At 36.5% G+C, this 19,585-nt stretch overlaps 2 protein-coding genes and 8 non-coding genes across 10 annotated transcripts; 4 read left to right on the top strand and 6 right to left on the bottom strand.

The window, feature by feature from the left end:
- Nucleotides 1-1,399: 1,399 nt before the first annotated feature.
- LOC123423890 (DNA-directed RNA polymerase subunit beta) lies at nt 1,400-12,639 on the bottom strand. Its single transcript, XM_045107912.1, has one exon. It carries the CDS (start codon nt 5,374-5,376, stop codon nt 2,146-2,148), a length of 3,231 nt encoding a protein of 1,076 aa, XP_044963847.1. The 5' UTR covers nt 5,377-12,639; the 3' UTR covers nt 1,400-2,145.
- On the top strand, nt 6,542-6,612 carry TRNAC-GCA. The gene has a single exon. It is a non-coding gene; the product is annotated as a tRNA-Cys (tRNA).
- Nucleotides 9,023-9,096, bottom strand: TRNAD-GUC. Its single transcript has one exon. It is a non-coding gene; the product is annotated as a tRNA-Asp (tRNA).
- On the bottom strand, nt 9,455-9,536 carry TRNAY-GUA. The gene has a single exon. It is a non-coding gene; the product is annotated as a tRNA-Tyr (tRNA).
- TRNAT-GGU lies at nt 10,187-10,258 on the bottom strand. Its single transcript has one exon. It is a non-coding gene; the product is annotated as a tRNA-Thr (tRNA).
- On the top strand, nt 12,222-12,295 carry TRNAM-CAU. The gene has a single exon. It is a non-coding gene; the product is annotated as a tRNA-Met (tRNA).
- Nucleotides 12,640-12,743: 104 nt separating the features above from the next.
- TRNAG-GCC lies at nt 12,744-12,814 on the bottom strand. Its single transcript has one exon. It is a non-coding gene; the product is annotated as a tRNA-Gly (tRNA).
- An 824-nt stretch (nt 12,815-13,638) lies between these two features.
- TRNAS-UGA lies at nt 13,639-13,726 on the top strand. Its single transcript has one exon. It is a non-coding gene; the product is annotated as a tRNA-Ser (tRNA).
- A 1,384-nt stretch (nt 13,727-15,110) lies between these two features.
- LOC123423896 (photosystem II D2 protein) lies at nt 15,111-16,314 on the bottom strand. The gene has a single exon (XM_045107917.1). It carries the CDS (start codon nt 16,300-16,302, stop codon nt 15,241-15,243), a length of 1,062 nt encoding a protein of 353 aa, XP_044963852.1. The 5' UTR covers nt 16,303-16,314; the 3' UTR covers nt 15,111-15,240.
- Nucleotides 16,315-17,283: 969 nt separating this feature from the next.
- TRNAS-GCU lies at nt 17,284-17,371 on the top strand. Its single transcript has one exon. It is a non-coding gene; the product is annotated as a tRNA-Ser (tRNA).
- The last annotated feature ends 2,214 nt before the right edge of the window (nt 17,372-19,585 follow it).

Genomic DNA, 19,585 nt, shown 5'->3' on the forward strand with positions numbered 1-19,585 from the left:
AAATCGGAATGCCCCCCGAAAGCAAAGGGGAGGGGCATCGCCGAATCTAACTTTCTTGTTTAGGTAGTGTATGAATAGGCCTGACTAAATCCTTGTACGGCTTCCTCTATTTCTCTATAAAAAGAAATATGACCAAGAGTGGTTCGAATGTATATCGAACGAATTTCTTTTTTTCTATTTCCCATTATTAGATAGTGAGCATAAATCTCATGATAAGTCCCCAAAGATTCATATTGAATTTCAATCGGAACTTCTCTTGACCCAATGACGCGTTGATCCAGGTTCCATCGTAGCCACAAGGGACTATCTAAACTGATTAGTTTTTGTCTATAAGCTCCCAGTGCATCATAAGAACTAGAAAAATGGGGTTCTTTATCTTTCCTATACTTAGAATTATTATTATTGTAATTGACTTTTAAATTTGGATAGTTTCTGAAACTATTATATCTATTTGCACAAATACCTCGACGCTTTCCAATTGTTAATACATAAAGCCCGATAAGCATGTCTTGGGTTGGTACGCAAATAGGATCCCCAATAGCAGGAGATAAGAGATTCATATGAGAAAACATAAGTAAACGGGCTTCCGCCTGAGCTTCCAAGGATAAAGGTAGATGAACAGCCATTTGATCTCCATCAAAGTCTGCATTGAAACCCTTACACACTAATGGGTGTAAAGAAATAGTACGCCCCTCTACTAAAGTGGGTTGAAAGGCCTGTATGCCTAATCTATGCAGAGTAGGTGCTCTATTTAACAGTACAGGATGTCCCCGCATAACTTCTTGAAGTATTTCCCATACAATGGGTTCCTTTTCCCAAATTTTCCTTTTAGCAATCCTGACATTAGAAGTGGCGCGTTTCGTGATTAAATCGCGAATTACAAATAGCTGAAAAAGCTTTATTGCTATCTCTAGAGGTAATCCACATTGATGTAATGAAAGCGAAGGACCCACAACAATGACAGAACGCCCCGAGTAATCGACCCGTTTCCCAAGCAGAGTCTCGCGAAACCTTCCCTCTTTACCTTCAATTACATCTGAAAGTGATTTGTATACTTTATTGTGACCATCCCTCGTCGGTTGCCCGCGGGACCCACTATCAAGAAGTGTATCCACGGCTTCTTGTACCAATTTTTCCTGGCACATTACTAAATCTGCTGGCGCTAATTCACTTCTTTTTAATAGATAGGCAAGATTGTTGTTCCGACGGATAACTCTCTTATAAAGTTCATTAATGTCTGAAGTCACTACTTTATCTCCAGACCTATAAACAATAGGTCTCAATTCGGGAGGAAGAACCGGTAATAAGCACAAAACCATCCATTCTGGTTCTACATTTGTTTGAATAAAATGTTTCGCCAATTGCATGCGTCTAATCAAAAAAACTTTTCTTATTCGTCTTTTTCTATCTTCCCACTCATCTCCACTATACCCCTCGTCTTCTAATTCCTTCCATTCGACCAAAGAATTCTCTATAATAATTCGCAAATCCAAATCTGCTAATTGTTCTCTAATAGCACCTGCTCCTGTCGCAATTTCCCGATTTCGAAATGTTGCAAAGCCTGGGGTAGAAAAAAAGGGAGAAATGCTGTGGTTACAGGATGCAATTTCCTCTTCGAATAAACCTCGTAATCGTAAAAAAGTGGGTTTTTTAGTGCTGGGCCTAGCAAAAGAGAAATCGCCGTATACTAGGCCCTCCAACTTCTTAAGAGGTTTATCTAAAAGATTCGCGATATAACTAGGAAGACCTTTCAAATACCACACATGAGTCACGGGACATGCGAGTTTGATGTATCCCATTTGATATCTTCGTATCCGAGAATCCACAAATTCTACCCCGCATTTTTGGCAAAATCTTTCGTCTTCGTTTTCAGCTCCGCTCGCTCGAGAATTGCCACAACCGCAAATCCCGCTTTTTATGGGTCCAAAGATTCTTTCGCAAAACAATCCATCTTTTTCTGGTTTATCGGTTTTATAATGAAAAGTAGAGGGCCTTGTGACTTCGCCAACGGCTTCTCCATTAGGTAGGTTTTTGTTAGCCCAAGCCTTTATTTGTTGAGGGGAAACGAGTCCAATTTGAAGTTGTTGATGTTTATATTGGTCAATCATAAAATAGAAATAAGAAAAGAATTTATATTTATTCCGATCAAACTTCCTCCCTATTAACCTGGAAGTTCTTTTCAGATACAAGGAAATGATTCAGTTCTAGAGCCAAAGATCGTAGTTCTCGAACGAGCACTCGAAAAGATTCTGGAGGATCCTCATGATTAGGTATTCTTTTTCCCCAGATCGTAGCATTAAGTATTTCTTGGCGAGCTATAAGATGGTCAGATTTATAAGTAAGTATCTCTTGTAAAATATGAGCAACACCAAATCCTTCTAAAGCCCAAACTTCCATTTCTCCTACTCGTTGTCCCCCTTGCTTGGCTCTTCCTCTAACCGGTTGTTGTGTAACAAGTGAGTAGGGCCCAGTAGAACGCCCATGAATTTTCTCATCAACTTGATGAATTAATTTTAAGATATAGGACTTCCCTATTAGAACAGGTTGCTCAAAGGGGTCGCCTGTTCTTCCATCAAATATTCTGCTTTTTCCCGGGTACTCGGGTTCAAATACCCATGGATTTTTTGTTTCTTTACTGGCTTCATATAATTCTGAAAACACAAGTTTTCTTGAAGCCTCTTGCTCATATCTCTCATCAAAGGGTGCTATTCTATAATGTTTCTTTAGCAGATCCCCCGCTAATCCGAGCGAGCTTTCAAATATTTGTCCCACATTCATTCGGGAGGGTACTCCTAAGGGATTGAAGACCATATCAACGGGTGTTCCATCTTGCAAATAGGGCATATCTTGCCTAGGCAAAATTTTGGAAATGATCCCTTTATTCCCATGTCTTCCGGCTACTTTATCCCCAACTTTGATTTCACGTTTCTGTAAAATATATACACGAACCATTATGTCGAGGGGGTCCCTTTGGATCCATTTCACATCGATAACGCGCCCTCTTCCACCTATAGGTAATTTCAGAGAAGTTTCTTTTGAAGTGGAAACCTCAAGGCCGAATATGGCCCGTAATAATCCAGCTTCTGCGATATATGATGATTCGCTCGCTATCTGAGGCGTTAATTTACCTACTAAAATATCACCAGTTTCTACCCAGGATCCCAACCTAACAACTCCATTTTTGTCCAAATTGCGGAGTAAATGTTCTTCTAGATGTGGTATTTCTTTAGTGATTTTTTCAGCGGAGCCCTGGCTTGTCGTATCCGTCTGAATTTCATATTTCCGGATGTGAAAAGAGGTATAAATATCCTCATATACCAAACGTTCGCTAATTAGTACTGCGTCTTCAAAATTGTAACCTTCCCATGGCATATAAGCTACTAATACGTTTTTTCCTAAAGCAAGTTCCCCCCCAACTGTAGCAGCTCCTTCTGCTAAAATTTGTCCTTTTTTAATGGATTTACCCCGTGGAACCCGAGGTTTTTGGTGCATACAAGTATTTTTGTTAGAGCGACGGTGGTTAACTAAAGGAATACTTATAGTCTTCCCACTACTTGATAAAAGTATCTTATGACTATCAGTAGAAATGATCTTTCCCTCGCGTTCGGCTATAACGGAAACCCTCGAATCTAGAGCTGTTTGGCGTTCCAATCCAGTTCCAACAATGCATTTCTCGGACCGAGAAAGTGGAACTGCTTGGCGCTGCATATTAGAACTCATTAAAGCCCGATTCGCATCATTGTGCTCAATAAAAGGAATGAGAGAACCCCCAATAGAAAAATATTGGAAAGGAAAAATACTTCTAACATGAATCTGTTCCCATGCAATAGTCAAGAATTCTTGGCGGTATCTAGCTGGAACAACCTGTTCTTCCTGAATACCTTGATTCAAGGACAAAGAATTTCCTGCTGCTATCATATAATACTCATCTCTATTTGGTGATAGATAAACCACCTGTCTCTCTTTTTTTTCTTTTGCTTTCTCAGCAGATATTTCATAAAACGGACTCTCTATAGATCCCCACAAGTGATCAATTCTCGCATGAATTGCTAAGGATCCAGTAAGTCCAACATTGATTCCTTCAGACGTGTCAATTGGACAAATACGCCCATAGTGACTCGGATGAATATCTCGGCTCCGAAAACTTGCGGTTCTCCCCGTCAACCCTCCAGGACCTAAACAACTCACTTTTCGCCCATGAACAGTTTGTGTCAATGGATTCGTTTGATCAAAAACTTGAGATAATGGGTATGTGCCAAAAAAGGTCTCATAAGTAGTTATTAATAAAATTGAAGTTGAAGTTGGAGTTACCAAAGTTTGGGGAGTCGGTTTCGATTGACGTATGAATACTCTACGAATAGTTTTTTGAACTGCATGTTGTAAACGACCAAGAGCCAATCCGAATTGATCTTGTAACAGATCCGCAACCGAACGAATACGTTTATTTTTCAAGTGATTCATATCGTCATCGTCAAGTATACCCGTTCCAAATTTCATTCCAATCAAATGATCCGTAGCGGCCAATACATCTCGTGGTAACAAGAATGTATTGTTCTGAGGTATATCAAGATTAAGTCTCCGATTCATATTTCGTCGACCAATCCTTCCTAATTCACATTTTTGTTGAAAAAATTTCTTTTGTAATTCCTCGCATAAGGACTCCGAAAATACCAGGTCCCCACCTACACAAGCAAATTGTTGATAAAACTCCAAAATAGCTTTTTCTTTTGACTCAATCCTCTTCTTCTCCTTAGCATTCGGGAAAGACAAGAAAATTTCAGGGTAGGAAACATTATCTAGAATTTCTCTTAGATTCGAACCCATAGCTGATGATAGAACTAGAATAGATATCTTTTGTTTTCTACTCACGCGAGCCCATATCCTTTCTTTTTTATCAATTGCTAATTCCGATCTCCCTCCCCAATCTGATATTATAGTCCCGGTGTAGATAGAAATTCCCTTATGATCTAATTCCGAGCGGTAGTAAATACCAGGACTTAGCAATATTTGATTGATCACAATTCGGTATATTCCATTTATAATAAAGGTTCCTAAGGAATTCATTATAGGAATGTTTCCGATAGAAATGGTTTGCTTTTGCACATCGAAACCAAAAATTAATCTCGCAGATACATATAATTCGGAAGAATAGGTGAGTGATTCATACACAGCATCTCTTTCTTTTATCGAGGGTTCTAGCAATTGATATCCTTTCGCAAATAATTGAAATGCAATTTCGTGATCTGGATCTTTAATTGTTGGAAACTTGTCAAGTTCTTCTGCCAAGGCTTGATTAATGAACCTAAAAAATCCCTCGAATTGGATCTGACTAAATCCGGGTATTGTGGACATTCCCTCGTTTCCATTCCGGAGCATCTTAATCTTAAGTTTCCTGTTTATCAAAGAAAAATTCCATTATCAGCTCACTCTTCATCAATCCCTACGGATTGATCTAGCAATCATGGAATCTATATTCTGTTTACTGAATCACATGAAATTCTAGGGAACTCCACATACGTATTTCATATATGTATTTCATACATATGAATAGAGACCATTTCGACGAAAATTCTAGTTTACCAGGGGTACAAATGAAATGAAAATGAATTGCTAAAATATTCCTACAAAAAAAATTATGCCACTTATACTTTATAATATTCTAATCAGATTGAATGGCAAAGATTTCTCATTTTATCCCCTTTCTATGAATGTAATAAAGCCGTAATATAATACACTAGAAAGTTTTACTTTACTTCGATTTAGAATAGCGTGCTTACTTTAATTTCTAAAAATAATTTGAGGGTTCTTTTTTATTTCGGATCGGAGTAGTATAATTGCTAGAAAATTAAGTATTTCATTGTGGAATTCTAAAATAAAGTAAGTCCCTTTTTTAAGTACATGCCAATCTAATTATCCACCTCTCCCCATATCCATGCTTTTCTTTTATCGTAATTTCACTTGGGTAGGCCAAGATAGTCAGGTTATACTCTAATATCAGAGCAAATTTCCTTTTTTTATTCAAGATATTTAATTTAATACTTTGAAAAATTAAAGCACGATTCCCCATAGAGATATGTACATAAAGGGGATCTTTGGATAATAATGCTGCTCGGACCTAAAGTTCACCTATACACGGATTAAGCATAAAGCCATAATATTTTATTATGCCATTGAAATTGAAGGGGGGGAGATAATACCGATTTAAGAGTAGTTCACTACTGCAATTCAAAAAAGAAAGAGAATTCTAGTTAATGGTTCCAATTTGTTCTGAATTTTGCAGCCTGTGACTAGAAATCCACTTTTCTTCTTTTTCATCTCAATAGAAAGAAATGGGAAGTTTTATTGTGTTAGCAATGTATGTTTTAAGATAGAATCTATCGAGGAGAATAATCGAAACTGGATCAAAAAAAGCAGGAGTATCTTTTTTGAAAAAGATTGGAAAAAAGTAAGTTTAATTATATTCAAAATAAAAGAAAGGGGCTTTTCGTAAGAAAACGTGGATGAATACTTGCTGTTTTCTAGATTTTCGATCGGATTTTTTGGCGGCATGGCCAAGCGGTAAGGCAGGGGACTGCAAATCCTTTATCCCCAGTTCAAATCTGGGTGCCGCCTGATCAATAAAATACTTAGGTTTTCTAGTACTGATCGAATTCAATCAATTTTTACTTCGCATAAGTTCGGGCAAGAGAGTAACTAAGCCTGCCGATACTGGGTTTAGAGAAACCATACCATAGTTCTATCCTTAAACTAGGGTTAGGGTTTGTTTTGGCGGTAGTGGCCAAAATGGTTATCAATAGGGGTGAGGTAGTGTTTCCTTATTCTTTTATTATATGAATTTGAATTGGTTCTTAATTGATTCGATTTGAGAATTTTTAAATACGAGGATAAGATGTCAGAAATCTTGGTATCCAAAGAAAGGTCCCTAAGGGGCATTCTTCTCTTTTTCAATCTAAGATTCCAGAAGGGACTCCACGAAAGAATATCAAGACTTCCTAATTATCATACATTTTTTTATCGTACATCTTATGTGACCTACATACACTAGAGTAACAAAAGGAATAAAAAATCTTCCTATTCCCGCTTCTTCTATTCAGGACATCATTCCCGTACTCTTTCTTTTTTAAGGTAAGGAAAAAAGGGCTTTATAGTATCGTATTTTTAATGCTCTCTAATTCTACAAGAATTCCTATAAGAATTTGTTAGGAGTAAATTCCTTGAACTGATTGATCCATGGCCTTAGGGCAGAAGCCCTTTTTGACTCTGTACCCTTGATTCCACTATGATTATTGATCAATAGTAGAATAATCCCTTCATAGAAATAGGAGACATAATTTAGATGGATATAGTAAGTCTCGCTTGGGCTGCTTTAATGGTAGTCTTTACATTTTCTCTTTCACTAGTAGTATGGGGAAGGAGTGGACTCTAGGGATACGATACTACTAATTGATTAAGTAATCAAATTGTTGTATCAATTCTTTTTTTAATTGATCGTTTTGCATTAATTATTTTGTCAAACGTTATTCTTTAATCTTTTTCTTTAGTTTTGTTTCACTCCTGTAAGAAACTCTTGTATTGTAAGAAAGAGCCATTATACCAATTAAGAATTTCTACTAGAAATGACTAATGGTTAAAAAAAGTTCTATACATAAGAAAATTAGACTTTCTTCCACGGAACTATTCACGGCATATCACACATTTTCCATTTGTTTTATACTCTTTCTTTATTCTTAGAATAATTTTTATTCTCTTTTGAAGCATCTCGCGGGATATTTAAGCATGAAAGATTCGCTGGTTTTTTCCTTTTACTTTTTACTATAGTCTATTCTTATATTATTTTTCTTTCCTTCCATGGATTCTTTGGTCAAGAATTGTCTTCGATTTTTTTATTTTGACCTGATTGAAATTAAGTGGATGCAATGAAAAAAGAAATTGAATTAGACTACTTAACTATTTCAATCTACTAATCTATTCTATGTAGATTCAAAGATAATATAATAGAAAGACTCTAAAGTGTCGTAGAAAAAACTATATGTAGTTCTTTCTACCACACTTTAAGATTCCAACCAGATCCTTTCATTTAAGACTTGGATTTTTTTTATTTAATCCCTTTTTCATTTCTTCAATGATTAATTGGAATTCCACTTAATTATTTTGGCTGACTGTTTTTACATAAATAATAAGTAAAAAAGAAGTAGGAATTAGAATGAACAGTGCAGTAGCAATAAATGCGAGAATATTGACTTCCATAACCTCTTTATTTTTTATTTTCACAATAACTCGGGATGTAATCCCATGGAGAGGAAAAAGGGGTATCTTGTAAATTCAAGGGTAGGGCTTGCATTCTGATAATACTGAATCAATTCAATATTATGAATATCGGATCTATCAAATCAATTCATGGATGAGTTATATAGTATAACATAGGAAGATCCTATATCCATACTAAGACCAAAATGGGTTTTTTGATTGGATTAGGAATTCCCTCTTTTTTAATCCTTTTTTTTCTACTTTTTCTTTTCTATATCTCTAACCCACGAGCTTTCTTAATCTTATACAATTTCTCTTCCTTTTTCTTATAGTTATACATACAATTATGTATGTATTATATGAGCAACTTTCTATGGGTCACATAGACATCCAAATAAGCAGTAGAAGTGAGATGGGGAAAAGAGGTCTGAAATAAAAAGGGAATACAATTTATGTATGGATTCCGGTAAAATACCGGTACTCTATTCCATAACAGTGGAATAGGAAATTAAGATGAGGATGGTATCATCATAAAGAAAGATAGAGTAATATCCTAAAATTCTACTAATCCACATATCGTATGTGTGTCTTTCTTTATCTTTATCGATCGGGAGTAGTGAAAAAAATTCCTATACTCCTTCCCTCCCTCTTTAATGAGAGATGCAAAATAAAAAAGTGAAGTAAGGGTGCCCTATGGGTATTTGATCTTGCTCCCTGCCCCTTTTTTTTCATGGAAAAAGGAAATATGAATTTCTCCATTCATTGAACCCTAGTTCGGGACTGACGGGGCTCGAACCCGCAGCTTCCGCCTTGACAGGGCGGTGCTCTGACCAATTGAACTACAATCCCCGCGGGGTGTATGGCATACCCATTCTTAAATAGAACCATAAGAAGATTCGATTCGTCTGTCGTACTCTAAGAAATAGACGAATCATATACTACATACCCACATATTAATATTATATTATACGTGGGTATAGTGAGAGTGACATAACTAGTATGTCGTGATTTTTTATCACTAAAAATGGATAATAATCCACCCTTCAACAAGAAAAACTCTTTTGTTTGTAAGAAAGGAATGAGAGAGATATGGATTAGAAAAAAAAATCCCCTTTTTTATTTCTCTTTTATTTCTATAGATCAGACATTTTATTTTATGGGAGAAAAACAAAAGGATTTAGTTCATATTCACGAAGCCCTAGATTTTTGGGCCGAGCTGGATTTGAACCAGCGTAGACATTGTCAACGAATTTACAGTCCGTCCCCATTAACCACTCGGGCATCGACCCAGGAAGAATTTATTCTAGGGTTTTTGCTAATCTATGATTAACCTCCTTTCATAATACTCCCTACCCCCAGGGGAAGTCGAATCCCCGCTGCCTCCTTGAAAGAGAGATGTCCTGAACCACTAGACGATAGGGGCATCACTAGACGATAGGGCCATATACAACCGCTCGTGATTATACTATAATCATAGTATGAGCAGTTTTTTTGAATTGTCAATATACTCGAAAAGTATAACTAGATCCAAAGCAAAGAGTTTTTCTAACTTTTCTGCTATGTTTTCATCTAGGATTTTTTTAGTTGATGGTTAGATTAATTCATGGATCATCCTCTACCTTTTAGGGAAATTCATTTTAAATGTATAGAATAAGAATGGATTACTAAAAGGGATTCTAGATTAGTTCAGTACAGGTAGTTATTTTATTGATCTAAGATAAGATGAAAAAGAGTCCAATTTTTTTTTTATTTCCATTCCGTGCTTCATTTAGTGTTCAGACCAAAAATGCATTCATCCCGCACTAAGTCATAAAATTCTCTAAAGAGAAAGCTTCAAAAACAAAGAAAAAAGCGAATCAATTTAGTAGAAAAGTACTCTATCAGATTCGAACCAATGACTTACGTCTTAGCACGAGATTACTCTACCACTAATTTAAAAAGCCCTTTATCGGATTTGAACCGATGACTTATGCCTTACCATGGCATTACTCTACCACTGAGTTAAAAGGGCTTTTTATTTAATTCAAAAATTTGCCACTTTGATTTCCCATTATGGGTCTACTGCATAATGTACATATTATATATATATAATATATAGAGATATAGAGAGAGACATTATGTATAGATTGTATATGTATTGATATCTTGAGAGCTCAAAATAAAATTAAGAAAAAAAAACATACCCAACTCTTCTTGGTTCATGGTTTTCCGTTTCCGAAGGCTAGTAAAATAGGCGGATTCTGGAACCCCAAGGATTCAATGGTATATGGAAAATATAAGATTTCCAATCCTAGCGGGAAAAGGCAGGGAACAGATACCCAATAGGATAGGATCCTTGGGAGGAACTTTTGGTAATGGCCTTGATCCTCTATGCTATTTTTTATGTGTTCTTAGTTCTATTGAACTTTTTTGATTCTTTTAAACAAGAATCTAATAAACTAGCATTGAGTCAGTGGAAAAAAGGAGAGAGAGGAAAGTGTTAAATGGAGAGAGTCGACTAATCATAGACTTTTAGGATCTTCTTTACATCAGGTAAATCTGTCAGCCCTGTCCGTTTTTTTCTTTAAGTTACGACTCTTTAAGTTACAACTCTTTGCTTCTTACTTCTATCAAGCCATAGGGAAAGTCTATGATGAATTTGGAAAACTCATCTCACTCTTACTCTATGGCTCGGACTTAATGGGGGAAGAAAACATCTTCTATAATTTCTTTTTTGTTCAATTCTGGACAAAAAAGAAAAGGAAAAAAGGAATTTATAGGGACAGTGTTACCCCCTATATCCCCTAGTTTATATTGTAGGAATAATAAAACAATTTAGCAGTCTGGCACACTTACGTCCTCGCAAAGTAAATAATGATTATTGTAGTCGTAACCGTAGAATAGGATAGGATCCTAATCAAAATAAATACATTTGGTTCAGGCGCTATTAGCAGGGTAAGAAGAGATTTATTTTACAGACCAGAGGGAGAGGGGCTATCTAAATCCTAAAGTAAAGGCGCGCGATCGAAGTAGAAGTACCAATGGCTCAGTGTCATGAACCTTCTCCATCTGATTCAATAAGGGGGAATTAGCCTCCTTGTCAAATGGCTATCCTTGACAAAGGGTACCATTTATACCATAATATACAATGTAGCGGGTATAGTTTAGTGGTAAAAGTGTGATTCGTTCTATTAATAACTGAATTTGAAATGATATACTTAAGGCATCCTTAAGTTTTTTTTTATATTCCGATGAAAACTTTAGTTCTTATAAAGGATTAAATCCTTTTCCTCTCAATAGCATATTGAGGAAGAATATACATTCTGGCGATTTGTACCCAAAAACTAATTTAAATTGCATCCAAAATAAAAATTGGATTATGATATGAGTACAGAGTCGCGAAGCATAATTTTGCATTGGATTTAAGTATTCCAATTTTGAAAATATGAGTAAAGGATCTATGGATGAAGATACAAAAAAGTTGATTTCCAATCGTAACTAAATCTTCTTTTGTTAAAGGATAAGGAAGCCAAATAGCTAAAAAACGATAGTTTTGGTTTACTAGAACCATCCGCATATTGTTTCAGCTCGGTGGAAACCCAATTCTTTTCCTCAGGATCTCTTGAATGAAATTAGGGAACGAAGTAAGTAGATTAGATGGATTTAGATAGAATTTCTATCTCCTACTCTATAAGGATCATCTAGAAAGCAGAGAGCTTTGGTTCCATTCAAATAGAAAAGCTGACATAGATGTTAAGTGGTGAGAATATCCATAAAGGAGCCGAATGAAATCAAAATTTCATGTTCGGTTTTGAATTAGAGACGTTAAAAATAATCAACCAACGTCGACTATAACCCCTAGCCTTCCAAGCTAACGATGCGGGTTCGATTCCCGCTACCCGCTCCATTCTGTATAAAAGGAGTATTCTATTTGTCTAGACATGTTAAAGGCTTGTATTCAAGCCTTTTTTGTCCACCAGTTTCTGGTACTACAGAGCGGAGTAGAGCAGTTTGGTAGCTCACGAGGCTCATAACCTTGAGGTCACGGGTTCGATTCCCGTCTCCGCACTTAGCAGTCTCTATAAAAGGAGTATTCTATTTCTCTAGATATGGTAGAGGGGCGTATCCAACCCTTTTTTATTCATTAGTTCCGGGCCCTAGAGGGCAAAATTGAGCAATTTGCGAAGCCACTTGCCTTCACAAAAAGAAGGCGCAAGGCTTCTCCCTACCTTGCAGAAAATAAAAATGAAATGAAAGGGACAGTCTACCTCTCCCTTCCTTTTAAAAACAGTTTGCCCGTTGTTTGTCTCAGTTAATACCCAATTTTGGGGCTCTGTTGGCTAGTTCTATTTCTGCCTCCGGAGCGCCCTCTTTTTTTGAGGGGGATGCAAAGGAAGGGTAAATATAGTAAGGGATACGGCACTAGACTAATACTTAATTAATACTTAATTTAATATAAGTAGTTAAACAATTAACTAGACTAAACTTTTTATCATAGTACTTTGATAAATTAAGCGGGCGAGCGGCGGGAATCGAACCCGTATCTTCTCCTTGGCAAGGAGATGTTTTACCATTGAACTACGCTCGCTACGGTATATATTTTATAGCGTATATCCGCTTGGGTCGACCGTCTATGTCTGGGTCGACCGTTTCATTTCATTTTCTATTCTATTATATTAGATATTAGAGTTTTCCTTTTTTTATTATCTGTCAATGAATATTCTAATGGGAATTTCATAATACTGAAAGAGAAGAGCTAGCAATTCGGAACGCAAATTGCGTTTTAATACGTCTCACTATTCGAATTTTTTAAATGGCCTTTATTATTTCTTTTTTATGGGGTTACTAAATATTAACCAAATTTAATTTAAGAAATGAGAGAATTCAGAATAGCTACGAGAAAGACTAGTCCAATCCATAATGATGTACCGGAAAATACAACATTTTTATTATTTGACCAACCATCAGGAGAAGCAAATACAAGGGGTACACTAATTACTAAGACTGAGGAAGTCGCAATTAATGCAAAAACAGCTAATTGGAAAGCAATAGTCATATTTCTAATCCTCCAAGCTACCATCAAATAAAGTTGACTACATATTTGATCCCTCACTTAACCAAAATTGTAAAAAAATACAAGAAGTAGGAGGGGTTTAATCATGAATCCATTGATTCTTCTCTTTAATTAAAATTTATTACTTAACCTCTTTTTTATTTGGATATGGGGGTGAGAGGAGGTTATTTAGTCTTTATTTCACAAGCGGGTATAGCGGATCCTGTATCCGTGTATACAGTATACAGAGATATATCGAAAAGGAACTTGTATCTGATATCTTTCTAGAGGTTAATAAATATTTTTATTTTTTATATGGCTATGTTCTATTTGTAGGAGTAAAATAAGGATTAGGCGGTGGAGAGATGGCTGAGTGGTTGATAGCTCCGGTCTTGAAAACCGGTATAGTTCTAGGAACTATCGAGGGTTCGAATCCCTCTCTCTCCTTTTGCTTATTGAATACGTTTGTTTCTTTCATTTTTTTTTATTCTGTCCCTTATCTTTCTTTCATAAAAAGGAATGAATGGCTCGGCTAGATAGAATAACCGAGCCAGAACAGAAAAAAAGTAGAACAGGTATAAATAAGAAAATCTTAGTTAAGAGGGTTCATGTAAAGAACAGGTTCCAAATCACGATCGATTCCCTTTTCAAAACCTGCTGCAGCAGCTCGGGCTCTTCCTGCATGCCATAAATGGCCCACAAAAAAGAAGAATCCTAGAACAAAATGAGAAGTTGATAACCAACTTCTAGGAGAGACATAATTAACTGCATTGATCTCGGTCGCTACGCCACCCACGGAATTTAAAGAGCCTAAAGGAGCGTGGGTCATATATTCTGCTGAGCGCCGTTCTTGCCAAGGTTGTATGTCTTTTTTCAACCTACTCAAGTCCAAACCGTTGGGGCCCCTTAGAGGTTCTAACCATGGAGCACGAAGGTCCCAAAAACGCATAGTTTCCCCTCCAAAGATAACCTCCCCAGTTGGGGAACGCATTAGATATTTCCCTAAACCTGTGGGTCCTTGAGCGGATCCCACATTAGCTCCAAGACGCTGGTCTCTAACTAGAAAAGTAAATGCTTGAGCTTGAGAAGCTTCTGGCCCGGTGGGTCCATAAAACTCACTCGGATAAGCTGTATTATTGAACCATACAAAACAACAAGCGATAAAACCAAAGACAGATAAAGCAGCTAAACTATAAGACAAGTAAGCTTCTCCAGACCATACAAATGCACGGCGAGCCCATGCGAAGGGTTTGGTTAAAATATGCCAAATTCCCCCAAATACACAAATAAAACCCAACCATACATGTCCACCAATTATATCTTCTAAATCATCTACACTAACAATCCACCCTTCTCCCCCAAAAGGAGATTTTAGTAAATAACCAAATATAACACTGGGACTAAGGGTCAAATTGGTAATTTTTCTTACATCTCCCCCCCCAGGGGCCCAGGTATCATATACACCGCCAAAATAAAGAGCCTTGAGTACTAGAAGAAAAGCACCTAGACCTAACAAAATTAAGTGAATACCCAAAATTGTAGTCATTTTATTTCTATCTTTCCAGACATAACCAAAGAATGGAAAAGATTCTTCAAGAGTCTCGGGTCCCAGAAGCGCGTGATAAATGCCACCGAAGCCTAAGACTGCGGAGGAAATTAGGTGAAGTACGCCAGATACAAAGTATGGAAAAGTATCTAGAACTTCCCCCCCTGGCCCTACTCCCCAACCTAGAGTAGCTAAGTGTGGAAGTAAAATCAACCCTTGTTCATACATGGGCTTTTCTGGTACGAAATGGGCCACTTCAAATAGGTTCATTGCTCCGGCCCAGAATACGATTAATCCGGCATGGGCTACGTGAGCTCCAAGTAGTTTACCGGACAAATTGATAAGTCTGGCATTCCCAGCCCACCAAGCAAAGCCGGTGGTTTCTTGGTCACGACCAGCTAAAACGAAAGTTCCATTAAAGAGCGTTTCCACGTGGTAGAACCTCCTCAGGGAATATAAGATTTTCATGAGGCTGATCCTGAGCTGCCATCCACGCACGAATACCCTCGTTTAAAAGAATATTTTTGGTGTAGAAAGTCTCGAATTCAGGATCTTCCGCTGCACGGATTTCCTGGGAAACAAAGTCATAGGCACGTAAGTTCAGAGCCAAGCCAACTACGCCAATAGCACTCATCCATAAACCGGTGACGGGTACAAATAGCATAAAGAAATGTAACCAACGTTTATTGGAAAAAGCAACACCAAAGATTTGGGACCAAAAGCGGTTAGCAGTGACCATTGAATAAGTTTCTTCAGCTTGAGTTGGGTTAAAAGCACGGAAGGTATTTGCACCATCACCGTCCTCAAATAGAGTGTTTTCTACGGTTGCTCCATGAATAGCGCATAGCAGAGCCGCGCCTAATACTCCGGCAACTCCCATCATATGAAATGGGTTCAACGTCCAATTATGAAATCCTTGGAAGAAAAGGATGAATCGAAATATCGCTGCTACGCCAAAACTCGGCGCAAAGAACCAACCAGATTGCCCCAGTGGATAAATAAGGAATACCGAAACAAAAACAGCAATTGGACCAGAGAATGAGATTGCATTATAAGGCCGCAATTGAACAGACCGAGCAAGTTCAAATTGGCGTAACATGAAACCTATTAGTGCAAAAGCCCCGTGGAGAGCTACAAAAGTCCATAGACCGCCTAATTGACACCAACGAGTAAAATCTCCTTGTGCTTCTGGCCCCCATAGTAGCAACAAAGAGTGTGCTAAACTATTGGCAGGGGTAGAAACTGCTGCGGTTAAGAAATTACAACCTTCCAAATAGGAACTTGCCAATCCATGGGTATACCAAGAAGTTACAAAAGTTGTCCCTGTAAACCAACCCCCTAAAGCGAAATAAGCACAAGGAAAGAGCAATAGGCCAGACCATCCTACAAAAACGAAACGGTCCCTTCGTAACCAGTCATCCATAGTATCAAATAGATCATTTTCTTCTTTAGGAACTCTACCAAGGGCTATAGTCATAGTGATCCTCCTATTCAATTACTTCAACCATTTCCGAGCACCTCATATCACTTTCCAAGGCATATGATAGTTTTATATCTGTGGACGATTTCTTTCTCGTTCAATGCCCTTTTTCAATGGTCTCGAAGAGAGAAATTTTCCATTTTTATCTATGGAGTCACAACCGAGGTCGTTGTAAATCCATGAATTTGATTCGATTTGTTTTTCTTATCTTATACTTATAGAAATAAACCTTTGAATTCAGCATTATTCCAAGACTCCTATTTCAAAGTCTATCTTTTAAGGGAAAAATGAAAATAAAAGTAACCCCTTTTTTCCCATTCCCTCTCTATTGCATGGGGGGAAGAACTAAAATGGAGGATTCTGAAAAAAAAAAGGACCTTCGAAATCAATTTTTATGTGTAGCGCAAAGGAGTTGCGATTTCTTCTTATTCCTATAGAACATCTAGTAACAAGAATATGAAATCGTAAATAGCGAAAAATTCTTGTCTTGCGCGGTCTAAGTCTAAGGAAATACGAAAAATTCGCTTATACAATTTCATCTACATCGAATTTATATATCAGAATAGCGGATAGAGGCATCATTCAAGGAGTCAGGTCTACTTACTTTATGCTTCTTTCCAATTTTATGGTGGATTTGATAAGAACCCTTTTTGCTTTCTTGATAAATAATCGACAAAAAAAAAAAAAGCGTTTTTTTATATATAGCTTGTTTTATTATAATTATAACAAGTCCTATATGGAAATGCCCGCTAAAGAGAAAATCTATTTGATTGTCTCTCGGTCAATATCGATTTTTACAAAGAAAAAACAAGAATTTTCTTCTTTTTTTTATTAACATTAAGAAAAAAGAATATAACTAAAATGGAATTGGCAATATAATTTTTATAGACTTTTGAAAGAAAAAAAGGGGTTTTTTGCAACCGTTATTTCTTATTTCTTGCCTATATCATATCACGGAAACCTTTCGCTTTGGAACGTGGAGAGATGGCTGAGTGGACTAAAGCGGCGGATTGCTAATCCGTTGTACAATTTTTTTGTACCGAGGGTTCGAATCCCTCTCTTTCCGCTCCCTTGGATCATTTGGGACTTTCAAACTGGAAAGAATTCTGACCCCCGGATTTTCTCATAGATAAATGTACGAAACAAATCCAATTTGTAAGAAAAAAAAAAAATTGAATTTTTACTCCTCGCGTCCAGGATTCCGTCCTGGATCATTAGATAAGAATCCAAAGATAAAGAGTGAAACAAAGAATATCACTACTGTATAAACAAAAAGTTTGAGAGTAAGCATTACATAATCTCCAAGATTTTTTTTTAAGGAATAGATTACCAGTTTTTCCTTACCACACGGATCCACTAGGATGGTTTTTTTTGATACCTAAAAATGCAAAAATGAATTCTGGAAAAAAATTGCAAGAATTCATTTATAATAAGAACTCTTATCAATAGCAAAAATAGGGTTAGGTGGTATTGAATAGGTATTGTGTAGGTACCTAAAGGTACCTGCTCAACCTAGGTGCAGGGGAGTAGAAAGGCTGATCCAAATTTATTGCTGTAGCTACCCATTCAATGTAGAATAATTTCAATTTTAGAATTGAGGGTTCATAATATAAAAATATAAAACTTCTCGGCTTTTACCCATTTTAATTTTTTTTTTTGGAATGAACACATCATTCAATTTGGCATACAGAGTACTAAAGATTTCATCGAAAACTTACAGCAGCTTGCCAAACAAAGGCTAATAGAAAAAAGAATAGAGGTATAACAGGCATAATATCCACGATTGGATTGAAAATAGCATAAGCTTCGGGCAATTTGGCAAAGAAAAAACTAGTAGGATAAAGAACAGAATTAAAACAGATACAGGTTAAACTAAGTATATTAGGCATAACAAGCATTTCATTCTTGTAGAGTAAATAATTGGATTTTGATTGAGTTATTTTTTTAAGGGAAAGAAGGAAAAGGCAGATTCAAAATCTTTTTTTCTTCGGACTTTCCCAAACACAAAATACCTCCTTGTATTCGCACTCTCAAATGAGAGTGGAATAAATTCGACTTTCATATAATATCTTAATAGAATTCCATGTAATGATCAATGCATTTTTTTGATTCTATATTATCTGCATGTGTAGAATACTAGCAAGAGAATATCTCTTCTTTATTTATGTAATTGAAATGGTATTGACGAATAACAAATAAACATAATAGTGTTTATTAGTGTCGCATAAAACCCGAAATGGGGCGTGGCCAAGTGGTAAGGCAGCGGGTTTTGGTCCCGTTACTCGGAGGTTCGAATCCTTCCGTCCCAGATTGTTTCTGATGAAACAAACGGTGAAATCATATAGTACTCCGTATGAGACAAAAGTTTATTAAAGAGAATAATGATATCTTATGTTTTCTCAGAAAACATAATAAAGTCTTAAGTCCAGTCAAATTGACTACCTTTATTTTCATGAAAAAAATGGGATCTAGCAGGCACATTCAGGATATGCCTCTACTATGATCACTTAATAATCACTTAATAATCACTTAATCATATTTTTTTCTTCCTTTTGGTCTTCGAGTCGAAGAAGTACCAAAAACAATTAACTACCAAAAACTTTCAATCTATTCATTGGAATAGTTTATTTAGTTATTATAGTTAATTGTTTTTGGTACGGAAAAAATATATTACTAATAGAATTCTAATTCTAGTAATTAAATGAATTAAACTTTTTTGGAGGTTGATAGTTTATTTATTGAGGAAGAGTCAATCCTTCTCTTCTCACTTCAAGATTGATCATCTCGAGCCATCCGTTGAGGGTGGAAATTTAATAATAAATAAGTTTTAAGCAAACTTGTTTAGTCGTCTTTTTCTATGTTTCATTCATATGATAGAATTCGAATATGGGTTTAAATAAATTGGATCTTGGCGGAGGCTTCCCGGATAAATACTTACTTTCTTTTATCCATATTGCTCCATAGATAGCAAGTTTTAATTTTAATTAGTATACAAAAAACAAAACCAATGACTATTCATGATTCCATCCATATTGGATCAATTTTCTATACCACTTTGCAATGAAAAGAGGAATGTTTGTTATGGTAAAACTTCGTTTAAAACGATGTGGTAGAAAGCAACGTGCGACTTGAAGGACATGATCGATTGTGGATTTTGCTATCCATCATTTTCCATAGTAATGAAAATGCTCTTGGCTCGACATAGCCTGTTCTATTCGTTCCGAACCAAATTTGCGCAGGGTTTAAGTAACATAGTACACGATGGAGCTCGAGAGGACAG

The sequence above is a fragment of the Hordeum vulgare genome, unplaced genomic scaffold (assembly GCF_904849725.1).
Source record: "Hordeum vulgare subsp. vulgare unplaced genomic scaffold, MorexV3_pseudomolecules_assembly, whole genome shotgun sequence".
Lineage (NCBI taxonomy): Eukaryota > Viridiplantae > Streptophyta > Magnoliopsida > Poales > Poaceae > Hordeum > Hordeum vulgare.